At 41.7% G+C, this 21099-nt stretch overlaps 3 protein-coding genes across 5 annotated transcripts in view; 1 reads left to right on the top strand and 2 right to left on the bottom strand.

Annotated features, from left to right (window-relative positions):
- Positions 1 to 7301, top strand: part of LOC109642463 (sodium- and chloride-dependent betaine transporter-like) — a 31192-nt gene extending 23891 nt beyond the window's left edge. Inside the window, exons 10-14 of the mRNA XM_069524565.1 lie at positions 1778 to 1915; positions 2024 to 2126; positions 3260 to 3360; positions 3573 to 3740; positions 6462 to 7301. Of these exons, the coding sequence (XP_069380666.1) occupies positions 1778 to 1915; positions 2024 to 2126; positions 3260 to 3360; positions 3573 to 3740; positions 6462 to 6581 (630 nt within the window). The 3' untranslated portion in view covers positions 6582 to 7301. The remainder of the gene's footprint in view (positions 1 to 1777; positions 1916 to 2023; positions 2127 to 3259; positions 3361 to 3572; positions 3741 to 6461) is intronic.
- Positions 1 to 21099, bottom strand: part of LOC109642464 (G2/M phase-specific E3 ubiquitin-protein ligase) — a 333983-nt gene that overhangs the window by 214355 nt on the left and 98529 nt on the right. The window lies entirely within an intron of this gene.
- Positions 7523 to 21099, bottom strand: part of LOC109640442 (sodium- and chloride-dependent GABA transporter 2-like) — a 34907-nt gene continuing 21330 nt past the window's right edge. Inside the window, exons 11-14 of the mRNA XM_020104440.2 lie at positions 20213 to 20315; positions 14187 to 14287; positions 8923 to 9090; positions 7523 to 8790 (exon numbers count right to left, since the gene is read on the bottom strand). Of these exons, the coding sequence (XP_019959999.1) occupies positions 8671 to 8790; positions 8923 to 9090; positions 14187 to 14287; positions 20213 to 20315 (492 nt within the window). The 3' untranslated portion in view covers positions 7523 to 8670. The remainder of the gene's footprint in view (positions 8791 to 8922; positions 9091 to 14186; positions 14288 to 20212; positions 20316 to 21099) is intronic.

Raw genomic sequence — 21099 nt, 5'->3', positions numbered from 1 at the left:
GGTCGGGGGTTCAAGCAGTCGTCTCGCCAGTTCCTGTCCCTCGGCTGAGGGTTACGGCGAGCGGCTCTCCTGTTCCTGTCCCACAGATGCGGGTCTCGCCTGGCTCCGCTTCAGTTCCTGTTCCTGTTCCTGTCCCACGGATGCGGGTCTCGCCTGGCTCCGCTTCAGTTCATGTTCCTGTTCCACGGTTGTGGGTCTCGCCGGGCTCCGTTTCAGTTCCTGTTCCTGTCCCACGGATGCGGGTCTCGTCGGGCTCCGCTTCAGTTCCTGTTCCTGTTCCACGGTTGCGGGTCTCGCCGGGCTCCGCTTCAGTTCCTGTTCCTGTTCCACGGATGCGGGTCTCGCCTGGCTCCGCTTCAGTTCCGGTTCCGGTCCCACGGATGCGGGTCTCGCCTGGCTCCGCTTCAGTTCCTGTTCCTGTCCCACGGTCGAGGGTTAGGCTGGCGCCGGCACAGCTGGGGCGGCGGTCACTGTCGTCTCCTCCGGTGCCGCGACGGCAGCTGTCGTCTTCTCCGGGACAGCGACAGCAGCGTCATCGGTCATCTCCTCCTGAGTGTCGACCTCAGCGTCAGCTGCTATCTTCTCCCGAGCCTCCTGTGTCACAGCAGCAGCCTCAGCTGCTATCTTCTCCAGAACCTCCTGTGTCACAGCAGCAGCCTCAGCTGCTATCTTTTCCAGAGCCTCCTGTGTCACAGCAGCAGCCTCAGCTGCTATCTTCTCCAGAGCCTTCTGTGTCACAGCAGCAGCCCCAGCTGCTATCTTCCCCAGAACTTCCTTTGACTGGACTGCAGAAGCAGCTGATTTTCCCTGAGCCCCTGGGCTCTGTTTCTGATCGGCCTCTGGGCCGCCCGCCCGAGCCCCCGGGCTCAGTTTCTGACCGGCCTCCGGGCCGCCCGCCCGAGCCCCCGGGCTCAGTTTCTGACCGGCCTCCGGGCCGCCCGCCCGAGCCCCCGGGGTCAGTTTCTGACCGGCCTCCGGGTCGCCCGCCCGAGCCCCGTGCTCTGACTTTGACTGGCCTCCGGGTCGAGCCCCGTGCTCTGTTCCAGATTCCCACCCTCCTCCCACCCCTCTCAGTTTCAGGTTTAGTCCTTGTTTTAATTCAGTTTTGGACCGTCTGGAATCCGGTCCTTAAGGGGGAGGTTCGGTGTCACAGTTTTGTATTTTCATTGTCCCTCTCCTGTGTTCCCCTCGTCCCTCGCTATGTTCCACCCGGTGATTCTCCTGTGTTGCTCTGTGTCCCTCTCCTGTGTTCATCCCTGTCTTGGTTATTGTATTTTGTTCTCGTTGATAAGTTCGTTCAGTGTTTCCTGTTTTATTTTGTAGTCCTTGCTCCCTGTGTGTTTTCATCTATTGACTTCCTGCCCTCATCAGTTTCACCTGTTTGTCTTGTGCCACCTGTCCCCAGTTACTAATTAGTTCCAGTCAGTATATAGTCTTTGTGTTTCCCCCATGTGGTTGTTGGTCCGTCGTCGTCATGGTTCTGTCTGTTCATGTGTCCCGTCAGCTCTCGTCGTTACCCCGTAAGTTTGTATCCTGCCCTGTTCTGTGTTCCACTCTTCTTTTTTTGAGTGCGACTTTTGTTTTCCTGTAGACTTCTTGTTAAATAAATACACTTTCTGTTAAACCTTATTTAGTTTCTGCGTTTTGGTCCTCCTCATCTCACGTCCCCCACCCTAACCCTGACAACACCTTAATGATAATAAGCCTGGGCCTGATGCCTGTTTTTTTAAATACTGTGTTGACGTTATTCTCCTTTCTGTCTGTTTTCATGTGTTAGTTTACAGGTTTGGAAACAATAACATCTTCGGTGATTGACATGTTCCCAGGAACGATGCGCAGACCCTGGCGTAGAGAAATTTTCATCCTCCTCTTTTGCTCTATCTGCTTCATCATTCAGATCCCTTTCACTACTCAGGTACCCAATGATGGTGAAACCTTACCCAAACACAACACCTATCACTAAAACAATTCTTATTTTGCAGGAGTCTTTTAAGTGACACTGTATATTTTTTCTGTTGCCCAGGGAGGAATCTATCTGTTCCAGTTGGTTGATTACTATGGTCCGAATGGAACATGTATATTATTTGTGTCTCTGGTCCAGTGTGTGGCTGTTGGGTGGGCCTTTGGTAAGTGATATAACTCATGGGATTTAAATTTGGAGAAATGCACTGTGTAAATGAGTCTAGTCATCCTTAGAAATCCTAACCTATTAATCTTGTTTTTCTTTAGTGTTTCTTTCCATCAGCAGTGTTGTGTTTTCATTGGTTAAAAGTCAAAGCAGAATAAGAAAGCAGTGTTCTAAGAATGAAGCATCACAAATGGAAGTATAGCTTTACTTAGCATAAAAGTTACAGACAGGTGTGGACAGCTTATGTTAAGATTATCAACACTAACAAAAAAAAAAATATATATATGTAGAGAGATAGAGAGAGAGAGAGAGGAGGTGGGGGCATGTAGAGGTGCAGCAATTGAACTGCAATAAGTCTCTTGTGTAAATTTTCCTGCTAGATGACAGCACTGACCTTAGCAGTGTCCATCTGGATGCTGGTAGGAGCACTGATGAATCTGAGGAACAACACTGACCTCTCAGGGAACATTTTTCTGCTTTGATGTAAAGCATTTGTGAGTCCAAAAGGCAGCACCATTCACATTGGCTGATGGAGTATTGAATGCTCTCTTCCATTTATCCCCCCTCCAAATGTTCACTTGATGATATGCATTCCAGAGGCCAAACTCAATCAATCAATCAATCAAGCTTTAATTGAAGAGCCCATGTTCACTAATCACAATTTGTCTCAGAGGGCTTTAACTATTTTTAAAGGTCATCTTGTTCAGGTAGCAGTAGTTTATGCAAGGTTGAAGAAAAATCATATGAAAGCAGGTACATTTCATACTGTGAAGGCATGAAATATGAACAGAATGTAAGGGTTAAACATGTACTGCAGGCCTGCAGACCCAGTCATTACTGCATCTGACTGGACAGAAAACTCATGGCTAGCAGTGGCCCTGGAGGGAACAATGACAGTCTGGCATATGGACAATGAACAAAACAGAGTATAGCACAGACATTGAACCAATCAGGTAACAGGTAAGTAATGAGTCAAGTAGGTGAGAACTGAGAACTTAAATGACAGGAAGGGTAAGTGACATGGAATCCATGAAAAACAGGAAATACAGAGTGCCTGGGAGTTAACTAATTCTGTCTAATAATGGTCTGTCCTTTCAACCTGTTATTTTACTATCTATGTTTGTCATTCAGGTGCTGAGCGGATGTGTGATGCAGTTGAGGAAATGACAGGACAGAGGCCTTGGGTTCTTTTCAAACTGTGTTGGTGTTATTTTACCCCATTGATCTGCATGGTGAGTTACACACTATGAGTACTACAGTGATTGCTAAAGATAGGCACCAATAAGAAGTTAAGAGAGTCCCTCCTCAATCAGTTGGCATGGAGAATTTAGACTATTTTCATCATGTCATGTGTTAGAATAAACTGTTAATACTGGGTTAGGGTTAAACAAATGTTTATTTTAAAAAACTGGTTAACAAAACTAATGTCATGTTTTCCCTCCAGGTCGGCTTTATCTGCTCCTTTGTGGACTATCAGCCTCTGACAATTGGAGACTATGTGTATCCAGACTGGGCCTATTATCTGGGCTGGGCCATGGCCCTCTCCTCTGTCGTTGTAATACCCATCTGGGCTCTTGGCAAGATCTGCCTCACCAAGGGCTCCCTCAGACAGGTAAGAGCACCAGCTCTTTTTTTTCACAAGAACAAGATGTAGGGGTGAATTTGTGTAATCTGGTACATTGGGTAATATGGGACACCCAAGAGCTAGTCTGTTGACTTCATGTGGTTGGTGTCACATAAAGGGGTGGGGAAAGTGTCAATCAGAAGCTCCCCCTTAGAATTGCATAACAAGGTCAATGACATAAGATTATATAAATCTGTCATAAATGAGACAATGTTCCTTATCAAATTATCAAATTATGTTTATGATGTATTCAAGCAACAAAATATGCATTGAGTTGTCCCACTTCATCAAATATGATTGATAATGTAGGACAGCATGCTTTGGGTGATCTGGGACAGTCATTCCAATTCTCTAGATGGGGAGAAAAAAATTTAAATAATAATGTAACCCTGTTAAAAAAATCCCTATCTATAAAAATAGATAGTAAATAATTAATAGTTAAAATATGTTTATTTTTGGGTAAGACTGGGTAAAAAGAATATTCCATAATGGTTTGATAAAAGATTTGATTGTAATAAATAAGTTTAAAAAATTTAAAAAGCCACAAAGGTGCATTGTTGAATACTTTTAATTTTATTTTGAAGAAGTTCATAGGTGTGTGAGTGAATTTTGTGGGCGGGACGATCGGAACGAGACGGGAGTGTGTGACTCTTCTAAGATAAAGTGTGTAGTTCTGCAGTATCTAAGAGACTGTCTGCTCGACATTCTGGAGCTGGATACTGGAGCTAGGCCTGTTTGGTGTGCAGCCAGAGACTTTCTGCCCGGAGGTTTCTGTGTCGGCTGCAGCCGTTTTAGCTTAGCATTGCTTGAGCTAATGCAGAGTGCATTATTAGCATTCGCTAGCAAAGTGAATCGACTTAGCCGAGAGTAGCTAAACCAGCTCCTGCTATCGACTGTGCCTCGTGGTCTCGACGCGGGACTGTGAGGATTCATCTGCACCGTTGCCGGGGTGTGTGACTCGTCGCCTTTCGGACATCGTCGTGGGTTGCCTGGGAGAGACTCCATCACCTGTTCACGTGTCTGCGGCCCTGTTGGAGGTCTAGTCTACCGGAAGCATCGCCTTTCATCAGAGACTTGGACCGGGTAAACGGTTGCTCTTTGTTGGGTTGAGCCAGACTCGAGGTAACATTTTCACTTTAACTGTTCTTCGTTTGGAGTTAAACTGTGGATTTCCTCGCACTCAAGCATATCAGGCCTGCAACGGGGTTATTTTGGTTTTGCCGGCTGTGTGTATGTGTGCGTGAATGTGTTGAGTGTGGGCCCACTGAGTTTTGCTGAAACTTAAAGGTGTTTTTTGCTGAAACTTAAAAGGTTTTTTGCTGAAACTTAAAGGTGTTCTTTGCTTAAACTTAAAGGGTTTAACTGAAACTTAAAGATATTTTGACGACACTCCATAGACTTTTGTTACATGATTGTTGAGTTACATGTGTAACTGGAATAAATAATTGATTCATTATTTTCTAAAACAGTTTGAGTCATTCATTGGTCATACCATCCAGAGATATTATTATTTAGAGTATTTTGAATTTTAAAGCAGTGTAAAACATTCAAAATCATTATCTTAAAAGGAGAGACAGTATTTTGATGGTATTATTTCAGTAAACCATAGTTTGCTTTACGAACTCAGGGCCCCTCTCTGCTGTAATAAGGAGAAGTGGGCTACAATAGTAAAAAAAAAACTAAAGAGATTAAAGGAGTTAATGGTAAATAAAGTCTGTCCCTGTCTGTTTAAACCAATTGTCTGTTTAGTTAACTAGCACATAATCAGTGAGCTCTCTAGGACAGAGATGATCCAAAAAGCACAGAAGAGTCTGTCCTGTGGTCTGCAGCCATTGGTTTCACCAAACATATGGAGAAGACAATGGGTTGATCGATGATGATGGTCTCTCACCTGAGAGTTGCCCCATAGAATTATTATCATTGTTATTGTTGCCTGTTGTTGATTGAATTTTAATCAGCTTATTTTTAAGCTAGGGTTCTTTAAGAAAAAACATTACATTTACATACTAATAATAATGATGACTTTTGTATGAATGATGTACATTTTCTCGAGAGATGACCTGAAAAAGTGCCTGCGCAACACTCTTTGCAGAGATGGTGTGCAGCAGCACTGTTTCAGGTCATCTCTCGAGTTGGGATCCCGAAAGAGATCCTGTCTGACCAAGGCACCTCGTTCATGTCACGTACACTAAGGGAACTGTACGGATTACTGGGCATTAAATCTATTCAGACCAGCGTGTACCACCCACAGACTGATGGGCTTGTGGAGAGGCTGAATAAGACTTTAAGGACTTTAAAGACGATAATGTATTGTTTTCTCAGTAACTGTCCATAATGCTTTTAGAAAAATTGGTAATATTGACCTTGACATGCATAAAGCCAGATGATTTAGGCTCATCTTAAACCTTCTCTTAAAGTCTCCCAGTCAAAGTGACCTGTCCAAGATTATCAAATTTTCTTTTTTGGCACAAAGAACACTAACTGCTGTGTCATGTTCCTTCTGAGTATGATACCTCAATTCTTTCATCTGCTGTGGTTAGAAAACATCTTAAGGATTATAGAAAGGTAGAATATGTTGATCTAATGTGTAAAACAGATATTGGATTAATTGTAGAAAAAAACTCCCCAGATTACCTGAATTCACCCTATATTATATTAAATCAATAATAATTCTCTTTGTGTAATTGTTGAATTTTCTGTCCCCAACAGCGTCTGTTGGTCCTGTGGCATCCTGATAGTGACCCTGTTGGTCCCAAGAAAAAAAAAGAAAATGTCCTGAATGAAACAGAAATGAAACCAATGTCAGATCCGGTCCCTGACATGTTATGAGACACTGAGTAGTTCGGAAAGGAAAAGCATATTACTACTACAATGACAACATCCCAACATCCTCTATAATATCTTTGCTTGATTGTTCTTGACATATATGTGCCTGATAGCAGTATGACATACTGACTATATGTGTATTATGTGAGTAATATATATTGTTATCTTCTATCCATGCTTTCATTGATTCCATAAAATATAGAGGTGATTCTTCACAATTTCAAGATCATATAGTTAGTTTTTTCCATTTATTTCATATTATTACTACAGATACATCATTTGTATATTCAAGTGTTTTATGGGTGTGTTAGTGGGTTCTTTCTGGTATTATTATTATTATTATTATTATATTTGTCCTCTTGAATGGTATAAAAAAAGAGTTTCCCTATTTGGGGGAAATTATGCTGACACATCTTGTATGAGTAAATATTGTTTATATTTTCTCCATACATCTTTTTACACTCATGAGAAGATTGTATAGGGCCATCCTTATTCTAATTCCACAAACATCTGTTTTTCTTTCTGTATGTGGAATGCGTATCCTGTCACCATCCATCTTATCAACTTCATTTTGGTATGTGTGCCCTTAATAGTCCAAGTGAGTGGAGCGTTGCATTTGTTGTGATTTAGACATGCTGTACTTTCATTATTAATGAAAAGTCAGTTTATCTTTGGTTTTTAAATGTATTGAATTAATAAATTAATCATGTTGGGATGCTTTAATTTCATGTAACAACCTCCTCTTCAAGTCTCTCAACTGCTCCACTGTGTGTGTGTGTGTGTGTGTCCCGTCTCTGCTCTTGGTGAAAAGAGAGAGTGAGAGTAGCTTACAGGATCTAAATGACACAAAGAAATGAAAGGAGTGCACATACGATCTGTTAATCGTGGAAAAGAATGTTAGCAGACAGATAGTTAAGTCAAAACTGTTATTGTGGCAGAACGTACATTATGTCAGTGGACTTCATTCTAAACATCATACCTTCATTAAAACACTTCTAGTTAACAACATATGCTATGCTATGCTATGCCAAGTTGAAGCAGAGGGCTCAAGATCACCTTTTTAGTTTCTGGGATAAGGACACAGGTTCAAAACTGTCCTCACTTTAAGAGGAGCAGTGTTTCCTCACCTTGTTGTTGCTGTTAGAGAGATTAACATAAGAACTAAGGTATGTGCTTTACCTGTTTTCTTTCTGGATGTTATTTGCACATGTGTAACTGTTCCCACCGACATCTAAGCAGGTGCCGTTTGCAATCAGACCAGGGGTCTCATTTATAAAACAGTGCGTGGGATTCATATTAAAAGTGTACGTGTGCACAAAAGCCAGGGGCGTCTGTGGCTGAGGGGCAATCCTCCAACCAGAAGGTTGGCAGCTCAATCCTCAGCCCTCCCCATCTGCATGCTGAAGTGTCCTTGGGCAAGATACCAAACCCCTAAATGGCCCCTCATAGATGACCACTCCACTTTACAATACAGTTCATTGCCATTCACCTATTCACACACACATTCATACAGTGCATCTATTGGATGCTCTTTTTTCTATAATAATTATATTTTTTTATAATTGAAACTTTATTGATCCCTCAAGGGGAAATTCTTTTTACACCCATTTTCATACATGCAGTTTAACCCACAATCCCACACCAAGGGCTCAAAGACATGCAAATTTGGAGAGAGATGGTAGAGTGATGGGCAGCCCCGCAGAAACGCCCTGTGAGCCATTGGGTGGTACGGTGCCTTGCTCAAGTGGTATTACAATACAAACAAGGTTAAACAAACTCAAAAGGTTTCATGAAGAAGGAAATAACTTTTATGCATGTTTTCTAAGCATCTAGGGTACACACAGTGAGTTTTTCTGAGAAATACAGATTAGAAACAACAACAAAAACTCCACAGGGTAGTCATGGAAATTGCATGTATAACTACCATAACACAAACAAGTAGCAGATGAGTAAATGATAAAGTACAACAAGAAGAGTATTCACTTACACAAGCAGTGTAAGAAAAGCTTGGACATTTTTTTTTTCATAGTTGCATAATGTTGCATAATAGCACAATGTTAGTACATCATACTGCTTTTGTATTGGCAGCCTTTCAAGAAATACTCAACATGTCAGTGAAAGGAGCAGATATCGGTGTCATCACTGTTTCATTCATCTCTGTTGTCTTGTGACAAACAGGGTCACTAACAGGATGCCACAGGACCAACAGCCGCTGTTGGGGACATAAAATTTGACAATTACACAGAGTTATTATCAAATTAATATATATACATGCTGTTCTGATAAAAATGTATGAAAAGTAAAGCAGAAGGAAAAAGTAGGCAGGATGTATTGGTGCTCTTACCTGTCTGAGGGAGCCCTTGGTGAGGCAGATCTTGCCAATAGCCCAGATTGGTATTACAATAATAGAGGAGAAGGCTATGGCCCAGCCCAGATAGTAGGCCCAGTCTGGATACACATAGTCTCCAATTGTCAGGGGCTGATAGTCCACAAAGGAGCAGATGAAGCAAACCTGAAGGAAAATACACCAAAATAACACCATGAAATCTACCAAAAGTTTAAAAGTAAATATTTTTTTTAATCTGTCAGATAATAATATTAAGAATAAGAATAGTGTGCATTTATATAGCACCTTTGAAGAGAGATCCAGAGGGTGGGTTGCTGTGACACAGAAGGCCCTGTCTCCAAAGGTTTGCAAGTGGTGTAGGGGACGGAGAGCAAACCTGTGTCTTAGGAGTGTAGGGGTGGAGGCGGTCGGGGGTGTCAATGGGGCAGAGTAGGCGGCTAATGTTTGGTGGAATGGGCAGGGCATTGTTGGTGGTTGAACAGTCTGTATCTCCCCCGGACCAGCCCGCTTTGCTCCACTATCACTCCAGGAATCCATTTATTTCTTCCCCCAGGGTATTCCACAAATACACAGAATCAACCACAAAGAAAAATCTGTCAGATGCTCGCTGGTCATGGTGGAAACTTTGCAGGTACTGCTACTGATGAACAGTGACTGATGTATCTGGGCGGATAAAGTCCATGCAGGTACGCACATGTCTGTTCAGGAACATGTCAGCAGTTTTGAATGTTTGCACATACCTTTCTGCAAGGCCGTTAGTGACTAGGAGGCCAGGAGCGCATGTGGAATGAAGAATTCCCTTCTGCTGCATGAAGTCTTTGAACTCATCAGACTTAACTGTGTTCCATTGTCTGTGACAATATGCTCTGGAACACCATATCAACAGCAGATCCTCCAGGTAAACTACAACATAAAGATCTTTCATAAGGTTCTCATACTTCTTTGGAAGATGGAGATGTATACAAGCAGCCCTCTGTGCGTGTTGATAGCCAACAGCTTCTTTGACTCATCATCAAGAAGTATCTGCTGGTACGCTGGGGCGAGGTCATCTTTGAGAACACTGTCCCCCCACTTAGTGTGGCCATTAGCTCCACGCAAACGGCTGGTGCAGTCCTTCTTATCTGACAGGCACAACAGGTGCTGCCCACTCACTATGTTTGGCTGGTGTGATTATGTTGACCTTCTCCAGTCGGTCCAATTCAGCATCCACTCATACCTTTATGGCAAATGGCAGTGGGCAGTTTTTGCAAAATCTCAGGGTTCATCAAAATTGTTGCTTTGACATCACGCAGAGTGCCAAATTCATCTTTAAACACCTCAGAGTGCAGCTCAAGCACATCCTCTATAGATTTTACTTGAGACCTTCCGCTTACATGTTTTATTTTTTCCCAATTCAGAGTGAGCTTTTGTTTCTGCCACATAATGCTAGACCTGTCCTTTTAACCACAATCACAGGTAGGTGCTCTCTCTGCTCTTCATAGTTCACAGTGGCTTCAAACTGTCCTAACACAGGTATAACATCCCCTGTGTAAGTCTTCAGTATGACTTTAGCGACATCCAGTGGCTTTTCTGGGAACATGGCCTGGAACAGCTCTTCTGAAATTATGCTCACAGCAGCCCAAGTGTCAATTCCTGTTCAATTTCTTTGTCATTAACCACAAACTTTGCTCTGTATGATTCTTTACAATCTTTGTCTCTTACTAGTGGAACCACAATCTCTTCTGCCTCGACCTTGTGTTGTTCCCAGCCTGCCGTTCACTTTTGCTGTAGGCTGGAGCAGCAGCCACTTTTTCTTTGCAAGCTCTTTTAATATGGCCCATTTTCCCACGCTGTGACACTTGGCGTCTTTCAAATGACATTTTAAAATGACAATCCTGTGCACCGTGATTTTAGCCGTTACATCTGTAACACTTCCTCCCTGCCTGGCCGGCCACATGTCCATGGCCTTTATGCACCTATCCCTGGCGTGCGTAATGTCTCCGAAGCTGCTGCATGTCTCTCTCTGCAGTCTCCATGCTTAACGCAATCTCAAACACCCATGCAAAAGTCAGGTTGGACTCAGACATTGACCGCCACTGGCATGCCTCATTGTGAATCCCACTCACTCTCGCAGCGCCTCGTCCAACATAGTTCCAAACTCACAGTTCACTGCGCACTGCTTGAGCTCAGCCTCATAGACTGTTACAGACTCCCCAGCCTTCTGCTTGCAATTGTTAAAGCGGAACCTTTCCGCGATGAGGAAGGGCCGAGGCTCAAAATGAGTTCAAAATGTCCACAATATAGTCATAAGAAGAAATGGCTTTTCACTAGCGGCTTGTGGGTATTTACTTAAAGGTACAGTGTGTAGAATTTTGTGATATTTAGTGTTGAAGTTGCATGTTGCAGCTGGACACCCCTCACCCTCTCATTACAAACATGAAAAAGAAACCTTTAGTAGCCTTTAGTTGTCATAAAAACTCAAAAGGTGTTTAGTTTGTCCAGTCTGGACTAATGTAAAAAATGACATGACATGACAGCCTTCCTAGTGTTGGGACCTGGTATCTGTGAACCATAGTTTTTGTGTAGTCAAAAGCCTGAACACATGTCTCCTTATCCTGGAGACAAAGGAGAGCTTCCAGAACTCAGTCTCCCAGGGTGCTTCATCTTCACACATAGGTGGTAAAACTGCTCCTGGAGACAACTCTCAACCACTATTGGTCACTGTGTGCCCCATGACCCATAAGGTCACCAGGCCAATATAAGCCACGTTTCCCCTCTCCTTTCCTCTTCTCTCTTCGCTCTTCTCTCTTCGGCCTCTTCCCCTGCTGACCTCTCCCGGAGGAGTAGGGTCTGTCCCTGCTCTCCCAGCCAGGGAGACTTCCTCCATCCACAAGCTCCTCAACTTCCAGCAGGCCTGCCTGGAGCAGACTGCTAAAACCTTCCAAAGGCAGCGACGCGAGAGCCTGCCTAAGAACTTCAGCACAACTGACCACGACACAAGGTCTGACCAGCAGATGCACAACAGGATCCACAAATCAACAAGACCACTTCACTGGACTTCAAACAACACATCCAAAAAGGACCTTTCCTTCCTTTTCATGGACGGGTAACACAGCTAAGCAAAGGATTGTTTAATCCTATTTCTATTTCATGTGATGTTTATAAGTTTGACTTGTGTTGCTGTGATATTTGGTAATATGTTATTTGAAAGTTAATGTTAGTTCTGTTATGCTGATCACTTTCTTTGCATGCATCTAACTACTTTCTTTAACCTGGCACCTCACACACTCATCTCCACAAACTTAACACCTACATGTGATCTCAGCCACATGGTCTCACCACTCCAGGGGGCCTTTTGTCTTCAGTGGCCAAACGCCATTTTGAATCTCAGTCACTCACTCACACACACACACACACACATACACGCATACTCGCATACACACCTGTATATAGTAAGTGCACCTTTGTTAGTTTTTGTGTTATACTTTTATTATTCTCATAATAAATGTTTTTCTTCAAAACACATCTTAGTTAATGTTGCATAAGTGTGAATTTTGCCAACCTCTACACTGTCAAGAGCTCCATATCCTTCAACTTTGCTAGCTATTGATGTGGTGATTTTGGTTATAGTTATTTATTTAATTATTAATCAGAGTTCCAAATTTATAGTCAGTAATTTCATGAGACTTATTCAATAAATTGGCTATCTTTTCCCTTCCTTTGAAGGGTGGTGCCCCGATTTATCTTTTATTAGTTATTATTTTTTATTATTGTTTAATATTATTATTTTTAATATTAAATATTTCACTGATAGCCACATTTATTGAATGCCCAAAAGCACACCATTAAATGGTGCCCCGCGTGAAGGAAAGTACATAATTGTACCCCGCGCGAGGGAAAGTACATAATAACAACATTAATACCAACATTTTTGGTGCTCCGTGTGAGGAAAAGTCAGTAATAATAACATTATTTTGACGCCACATGGAGCAGTGCACAACACTAGAGAGGGTCCCCTCGATGCAAATATAAAGTATTTAAATATAAAGGACCATTTCTGGGGTAAAGAAAACTACAATTCATACAATTTAGATGAAACGAACTAGAGAAAACATCATGAGAATTATTTGATTTCTACCAATAGATCCTTTTCACCTAAATCTTACACACTGGACCTTTAATATGTGCTCACAAAACAGTACAGTGTATCCCAGCAGCCAAGTTTCCAAATTACCAAACTCAAATGCTTAATGCATCACATCATGGATGAGCAGTGCTTTGTTGTTTGGGGTACAGAGCCCGTCTGGTGACATGGGTGAAAAAAAAAAATTCCGTGACTTACTTAATGCGTGGGAACGAGATGATTATTAGGTGAACACGAATTAATAAGACGTGGCCACGAGAAATGTTTGTCATTTCATCAGTGAGACTGTTGACTTTCTGGCATCAGTAGCTTCAGCCGCAAAAATGGAAAAGTTTGATCTGATTTCGTTTTATTCTAATCTAGGGATGAATTATAATGATAGTGTAGTGACCCTGCTGTCCAGCTGGACTGGCTGTCTGTCTCTCGGCCAATCAGGGAAGTGCATGTTGAAAATGCTGAGTATGCGCGTCGTTGATTGGTGGGTTTGGCAGGGCCGGTGTGTGTGTGTGAGTGGAACGGAGGGCAAAATAAATGTCCTGAAGACATTACGCCCTGTCTCCTCATTACTTCTGCCGGCGTTACAATGTCCTGAAATCACTTGCGGTTAAACGGAGTAATTCTGAGCAAGAGACACTTAATTCAGCTGCTCAAAAAGCACGGGCTCAAACGTAAACAATATGCTGACCTCGGGGAAGTTATAGATTTCATCATGCGTCTTATTAATTCTTGGCCACCTAATAATCATCTTGTTCCCACGCATTAAACAAGTCGTGGCCACGGGATAGGATCTCATTCCCACGCGTTATTAATTTCTGTCCACGGAATTTTTTTTTTTTCCACCTATGTCACCAGATGGGCTCCATATTAGGGAGCTTTATTAGGGATATTAATGTTGCAGTGATGATGGTATGCTGAGGTAGAGGGCATGAGGGGAATGATGCTGTCAACACAGATGAGAGGTAACATGGTACTTCTGAAATGTTGAGAAATTAGGAAAGAGGATTGAGGCTCTTTTGTAAAAAAATCTGAAATTGTCCATGTAAACTGATTTAGGAGGGACTCTTAACTTCTTATTACTGCTTAACTTTAGCAATCACTCTAATTGGCTTCTTTGCTTTATTAACAGTGTGTAACTCACCATGCAGATCAGTGGGGTAAAGTAACGCCAACACAGTTTGAAAAGAAACCATGGCCTCTGTCCTGTCATTTCCTCAACAGCATCACACATCCGTTCAGCACCTGAATAATAAAACATAGTTAGTAATAACAGTTAGGAGCCATGAACAGGTCTAAAGAAGAATATTATTATTTTGGTTTTCATACAAGATGTAATGAGTTTGTATTTTGGGGATATTATTTTGATTATTTGTTATTTACTGTTTATTTGAGTGATCATATTAATTTGGCAGGAAGTAGGTCACATGGGATATGGGCGGGTTTATAGTTTATATGAGCACCTGTTCACCTTTGTTTGGAGGGAGAGAGGGTGAGTGGAGTTGCCTCATTTTTTGTTGACTGCTAAGCTATTTACTGTTTGATCACTGTGATTGCTTTAATCTATGAGTTTGTGCACGTTCCAATAAGTTGATCATCTTTTATCTTTAATAAAAGTTCAAAGGCATTCTTCCAGATTTCTGTAAATTTTTCAATTAGTGTGTCATTGAAATTATTAGGCCCTGATGAAAAGAAAGGAAAAGGTCCCCCATGTCCAATCCCACTCTGAGGAGAAAAAGAGACAAAATGAATAGTTTTCCAGCAAAGCAAATTACAGTGATGCATTGAATGAGGATGTCAACAGTGGTTGAATGAATCTGAGGAGCTGCAACATAGCAGCCTTGGTCATTCCAATCCTGCTGCAATAAATTAAGGAACGCTTTTCTGTCTTCTAACTTAATAACCTTCACAGGCTGCATCCATAATCATGCCAGTTGATGAGCAAGATAACAAAAAACCAAGCGATAGTGTGTCAAATGTGGGAAGCAGAGCAACTGGATCACATAACTCTCCCACTGGAGGAAAGTCTGCTGTTTCCACATCTTCTTTTGCACATCTTAAAGCAGAAGCCGAATTAGCAGCATTAATGGCAAGACAGAAACTATTAAAAGACAAACATAACCTGGAAGAACAGGAGGAACAGCTTAATTTGGACAATTGCAGCTCACATGGCTAAATTAAATGTGTTATGATCTCAGAGCATCCTATGGGAAAGGAAATCCATATCAAAGTGTTCAAATGCAATTAACTTATATTTGTAAAAAGGAAAATCAAAAGCACAACTCAATGCAAATGTGGATTAATTTATTCCACAAATGTCACTGTGGAGGACGCTGATCAGTAGGTGGTGCTATGACCCTTAGTTAATATCGACATATGGAGCTGTCTAGGCTGGGACTCTGATCATATGACAGAATTTTGGTGCTGATTGGACAATGCACAGTGGAGTTATATTAACTATGTCTCCTTGACGACACATCAAACTTTGGTTTAAGGAAAAGTCATAATTCTGACCATGAAGTATCATGAAGGTCTCATGACTTGTCTGAGCTCATTTGAGCTGTATATTGTAAAGCAGCCAGCAGCAGTGTAACAAAATATAAAACATGTCACTTTCGCCAGCAGGTGGTGCTGTACTGATGAGTCAATATTGACATATGGATCTGATCAGGGCAGGACTGTGATTGTGTGATAGAGGTTTGAGGCTGAATGGACAATGCACAGAGTTACAATAAATCCTTCTTTTTGGGCAAATCATCAAACATTGACACCACGATCAGACCGTAACGTGCAACAAACATTTTAATAAGCTGTCATTTTTTAATTCATTTGCCTGAAAAATCATGTGAAAAACATTCGGGACTTTGCACTGTCGGTGCTCGGGTCCTATAACAACACTCTTGATAGAACAGCAATTCCTCTCATCATTGCCAAAGAGACAGATCACAATTTCATGTATTTATGAAGGCTTTGAGAATGGTGTGGAAAGGAGCCCTGAGAACTATAGTGACCGACTCTATTTCTTGGAGCAGTACACTAAAGTTCTGTCACAGCCCCTCTGTGCCCTCCAGTGTTTCTCTGCTTTTCCCTTGTTTGTTTTCCCTCAGCAGGTGTGGGCCATTCGCCTGCTTTCCTTCCCCATGGACTGGATTCTGTGAGCAAATCATTCGCTCTCCACTACCTCACCACATCCTTGTGCCACCTTGTTGTCAGACAATAAACTCTGGTTTAACTTTCCACTCAGACTATTGCCTTGTGTATCTGTCTCTGCGCTTGGGTCCAAACAAACTCTGAAACCTAACAGGGTCACCCCAATAAACTTGTGAGAAGCTGCCAGCACTTGAATCCAGAGAGAGGATATGTTAAAGCTAAATTGCTTTATTGCTGGAGCATTTTGGAAATGAGCACAAAGTTGCATCTACATATATGGAAAAACCTCCTTCATTGCCACCCATCAAAACAGAAGATGTAAAAGCTGTTCAGGAAAAGAGCCTTTTCCTCAGAAGTTGCTGTAACGCCATGGAAGGAATTGAATATTTGCATGAGCTAGAGCTAACTGCCAATATGTTGCCTTATAAACTCAGGGACAAATGGAGACCTGTAGACCGGGGCCTACAGAAAAAGAGGCAGCGTCACAGAGCCACATTCAGTGACATCACAAACTGAGACAAGTGAGAATTCTAACCGACCTAGTATTTGGAAACATACAGGATGTTTCAACAGTGACAATAAACAAAGGTGTGAACAAATTTAAACCACAACCTTGTTCTGGAATTAAAGGAAATAGCTATTCCACAACTGTAGCCCCTATAGCAAAACTCAATTTGGAACTAAAAGGAAGGAAGTTCAAACTGATGTCTCTTTGCTGTGGGGGAAGACACATATCAGATGCATGTCTGGAGCTGGAGAAGAGACCTCACAAAGAGAAGATAGGCTTCATGAGGGAAAAGGGTGTTTGTTTCCACTGTTTGTTTATTGGACACATCAGTAAAGAACGCAGAAAATAGATATCCTGTGCAAAATGTGGTCTCCAACATCTAAATAAACATCACATTCCTTCAAAGAAAAGGGAAAAGACTCCGACCAAGCAGAAAGGATATTAGAGTTAACAGCAGTATTTTGTACAGATCTGATGAACAAGCTTGGCCTCACTGGGAAGAAGGCACAAATTCTCTTACGGACCATGGGCTAAAAAACTTCACAAAACATTCACACAGGAGTACATGCCGATCCACAGGGAGTACAGACTACAGTGCTTTCATAAATGATGATATTTTTACCAAAGGTTTTACTTAAAGGGTTCCTTAAAAGGAATTGGAACGGAGTGACAGCAAGGTCTGGTACAACCTGCACCACAGTGTTTACCATCCCACCAAAAGGAAGATCAGAGTTGTTTGTTTGTTACTTGTGGAGAGAGTGTTGAATGGTGCATTCAGTCTGACTCTTTTAAGTGTAATCAAGATCAATGACAGACCTTTGACCAGGAGAGGAATTCTCTCAACTGTCAGCTCCATTTATGATTCCCTAGGAATCCTGAGCCATGTTATGCTGTCAGCTAAGAAAATCTTGAGGCATCTGTGCAGGAGAGCACTTGGCTGTGATGACATCACACCTGAATCCATGGCTGGGGAGTGGATAAGGTGGCTGCAGGAACTCAGTTGTTTGGAGGACTTTAATGTCATGAGATGTCTGAAACCACTTGACTTTGGAGAAACAAACACACCACAGCGGAATTTCAGGGAGGACAGCCACGGAGTAGGGACTTACCTGCTATCATTTAATCCATACTCACTAGCTCCTAATATTCACTGCTCTGTGAAGAGTCTTGAGGTTCATTTTGACAAGCAAATTTCCTCTGTTGTTCAGTGTAGCTTTTTTCAGAAGGTTAAGGCTTATCTCCCAAAAAAAGATCTGGGGAGGGTGATCCATGCCTTCATAACCTCTTGTCTTGACTACTGCAATTCTCTGTATGGGACCAGTCATCTATTAAACTTACAGCTATGCTGCACTTCCTCCACTGGCTTCCTGTTCGTCACAGGATCGATTTTAAAATTTGTATTGAACTTTTCTATATTCACACTCCAGTGAGAACGTTCTTATCACAGCAGCTATTTTATTATATTATTTTATATATTATATTTTACTTTATTGTATTTTAATTTTAATTATTCTACTTTCTATCTTATTTTAGTTTACTACTCTGATGCATTGCATGTTACTGTCTTCTTGTTACCGTATAGCTGTTAAGCCTTTGTCAACCAAGTGGTTTTAAATGTGCTATTTAAATAAAATTGACATTGACGAGTACACAGTAATTTTTGTCATGGGAAAAGCTAGGGTGGCTCCACTTAGGTCTCTGACTATCCCTCAAATGGAGCTCATTGCTGCCACAGTGGCAAGTTGCATTGATGTTGCAGGTTTCTGTGTTTTGGACTAACAGAATCTGTACTGAAATACATAAAAAATGAGACCTCAAGTCTTTTTTGCCAACCGAGTCTCAGAAATTCTCAAGGCTTCGCAACCTTCCCAATGGAGGTATGTGGACACTGCAAGCAACCCAGCTGATGTCACATCTAGAGGTTTGAAAGTAGATTCATTTCTCAAGAATACAACATGGGTGTCAGGTCCACTAAATCAACTTCAATCAGGGGACCCTGAGGTCAAAACACTATTGCTACTAGCATGATCCATAATTTCTCATCTTGGACGTGTCAGAAAAGGTCTGCTGCATGGATTTTGAGGTTTAAGAACTGGTTTTTGGCTTGTTCCGAGAAAAGGAGACAACTGAGCACAGCCCTTGCACAGTCTGACTTAGATGTGAAACAACAAAGATGATCGTTAAAGATGGAAGTGGATATTTTCAAGAGGAGGACAGTTCCAAGTTGTCTGTCAGTGTTTTGCAGGTAAATGGGCTCAGATCAGCAGGTCAATCAGGGAGAGTGACAACAGGTGTGAATGATCAGGGCTCTGAGAAAGGAGGGGCTGGTCACATTCAAAGTGACAGAAAATGGGTGACATGTGCTGCATTGAATTACATTTTAGTCAACCCATTGCATATATTTCCCATATTTGTGCAGATAGGTTAAATTGTGAGGTCAGCAGTAACCCAGAGTCCAAACTTGGTCTTGTCTTGAGTGTGGTTTCTACTTCTCTTTCTTTTTAGCTCACCTTATACTTACCAGCGCAGGTGGTAGGTTCAAGGCAGGTGAGGCTATGAAGCAAAATGCCAGTGAGTAGTAAAGAGGGGGAGAGAGGAGATTGTGGCAAGGCTACAGCTTTTTCTAGTCCTGCTTCTTCAGTATTGCTTTTTATCTAAGTCTTCAGTGCCAAATCGCATCCTCCATCCATACCTGGGGGGTACGGCGCTACATCTACCATTAAGAGACTTAAAAACAAGTAAAATCAATTTAAAATAAATCTTCAGTGATACTGGAAGCCAGTGTAAAGACGCCAAAACTGGAGTTATGTGATCTCTTTTCCTATTTCTCGTTAAAACCCTGGCTGCTGAATTTGTACAAGCTGTAGTAGATCAATGGATTTTTTTGGTAATCCTGAATATAGTGCATTACAGTAGTCAAGGCGAGAAAGTAAAAAAGTATGAGTGAACTTTTTGGCATCTTTCAGAGTGAGGTATGGTCTTACCCTTGCATTGTTTCTTAAATGATGAAGGCAATCTGTCTGACATTGTTTATGTGTGAATTAAAATCAAGTTCAGAGTCAAGTGTAACACCCAGGTTCTTGATTTGTTGATTTGTTGAGATGTGCCAAACTTCGAACTTTGCTCATAATGTTTTGCCTCTGATCATCAGTACCAAATACAATAATTTCAGTTTTATCTTTGTTTAATTTGAGAAAATGAATGCATATCCATTTTCAACGCTGAAGAGAAAATGTATAACTTGGTTTGGAGCATCAGAGTCATCTGGTGCTACGGATATATATAATTGAGTATCATCATCATCGTCATAACAATGATAGTTCACACCATGGTCACTAATACTTTTCCCAGTTATATCATACATAAGCAAAATAGTAATGGACCAAGAGTGGAATCTTGGTCTTGACCTTACTACTTAAAGTGCATTGAAAATCTGCTTGGTGCTGTATACAAACAAAACTGTTTTGAATATTAATTGCAAACTAAAGAACTTACAGAACATTACAACTTACCAAAGGCCCACCCAACAGCCACACACTGGATCATAGACACAAATAACATGCATGCTCCATTAGCGCCGTAGTAATCAACCAACTGGAAAAGATAGATTCCTCCCTGGAGAACAGGGACATACATATAGAGTGTCACTTAAAATACTCCAGTATAGCTGTGTCCCAATTCAGGGGCAGCATCCTTCGAAGGATGGGTGCAGACCATGAAGGCCAACCTACATTTCATGGTCTTGTCTACAGACGATTTCCAATTGCAAGACCAGCTTGTGGTGTTTGTACCTTACTTGCCTTACCTGGGTGGCTGTGGATTAGGGGCTAGAGTGGGTTGTTGTTTAACCGGAAGGTCAGCGGTTCAATCCCTGTGCCATACTGATAGAAATAGTGCTGCCCATAAATGCACTCTATGAATGTATGGGGGAATGGTAAAAAATCTGTACTATAAAGCACTTTGAGAGCTTAATCAAGACTAGAAAAGCTGTCTATAAATACAAACCATTTGGCGTATTGTTGTCGCCTAGCAACAGAGGTGCAGCTGAAAGATGAGAAAGTTCTTTGTTTGATCAAAAATGATTAAGCGCCACTATCAGCATGTGATGTATCTCAAGAGGGGACCATGGCCAGGTAAAATAACCTGGTTAATCTGAATGCATTTAGCCATCAATGAACCTTAGCTAATTAACAATGGTTACTCAATGTCATTTCACTTTGACAACTGCATATTTCAAAGTGGAACATTACTAAATACTTTAAGTCATGCATTGCATCTAAATGCAAATTTGTAAGTATTTGTATTTGTATGTATTTGTATTTTATGCAACTTCAACTCCACTTCTGCTTCCTGTACCTAACATGCAGCAAAAAGTAGTTACTTACAATTTTCAATACCT

The sequence above is a fragment of the Paralichthys olivaceus genome, chromosome 5 (genome assembly GCF_024713975.1).
Source record: "Paralichthys olivaceus isolate ysfri-2021 chromosome 5, ASM2471397v2, whole genome shotgun sequence".
In the NCBI taxonomy this organism is placed as follows: domain Eukaryota; kingdom Metazoa; phylum Chordata; class Actinopteri; order Pleuronectiformes; family Paralichthyidae; genus Paralichthys; species Paralichthys olivaceus.
This window is presented reverse-complemented; position numbering and strand designations above follow the sequence as displayed.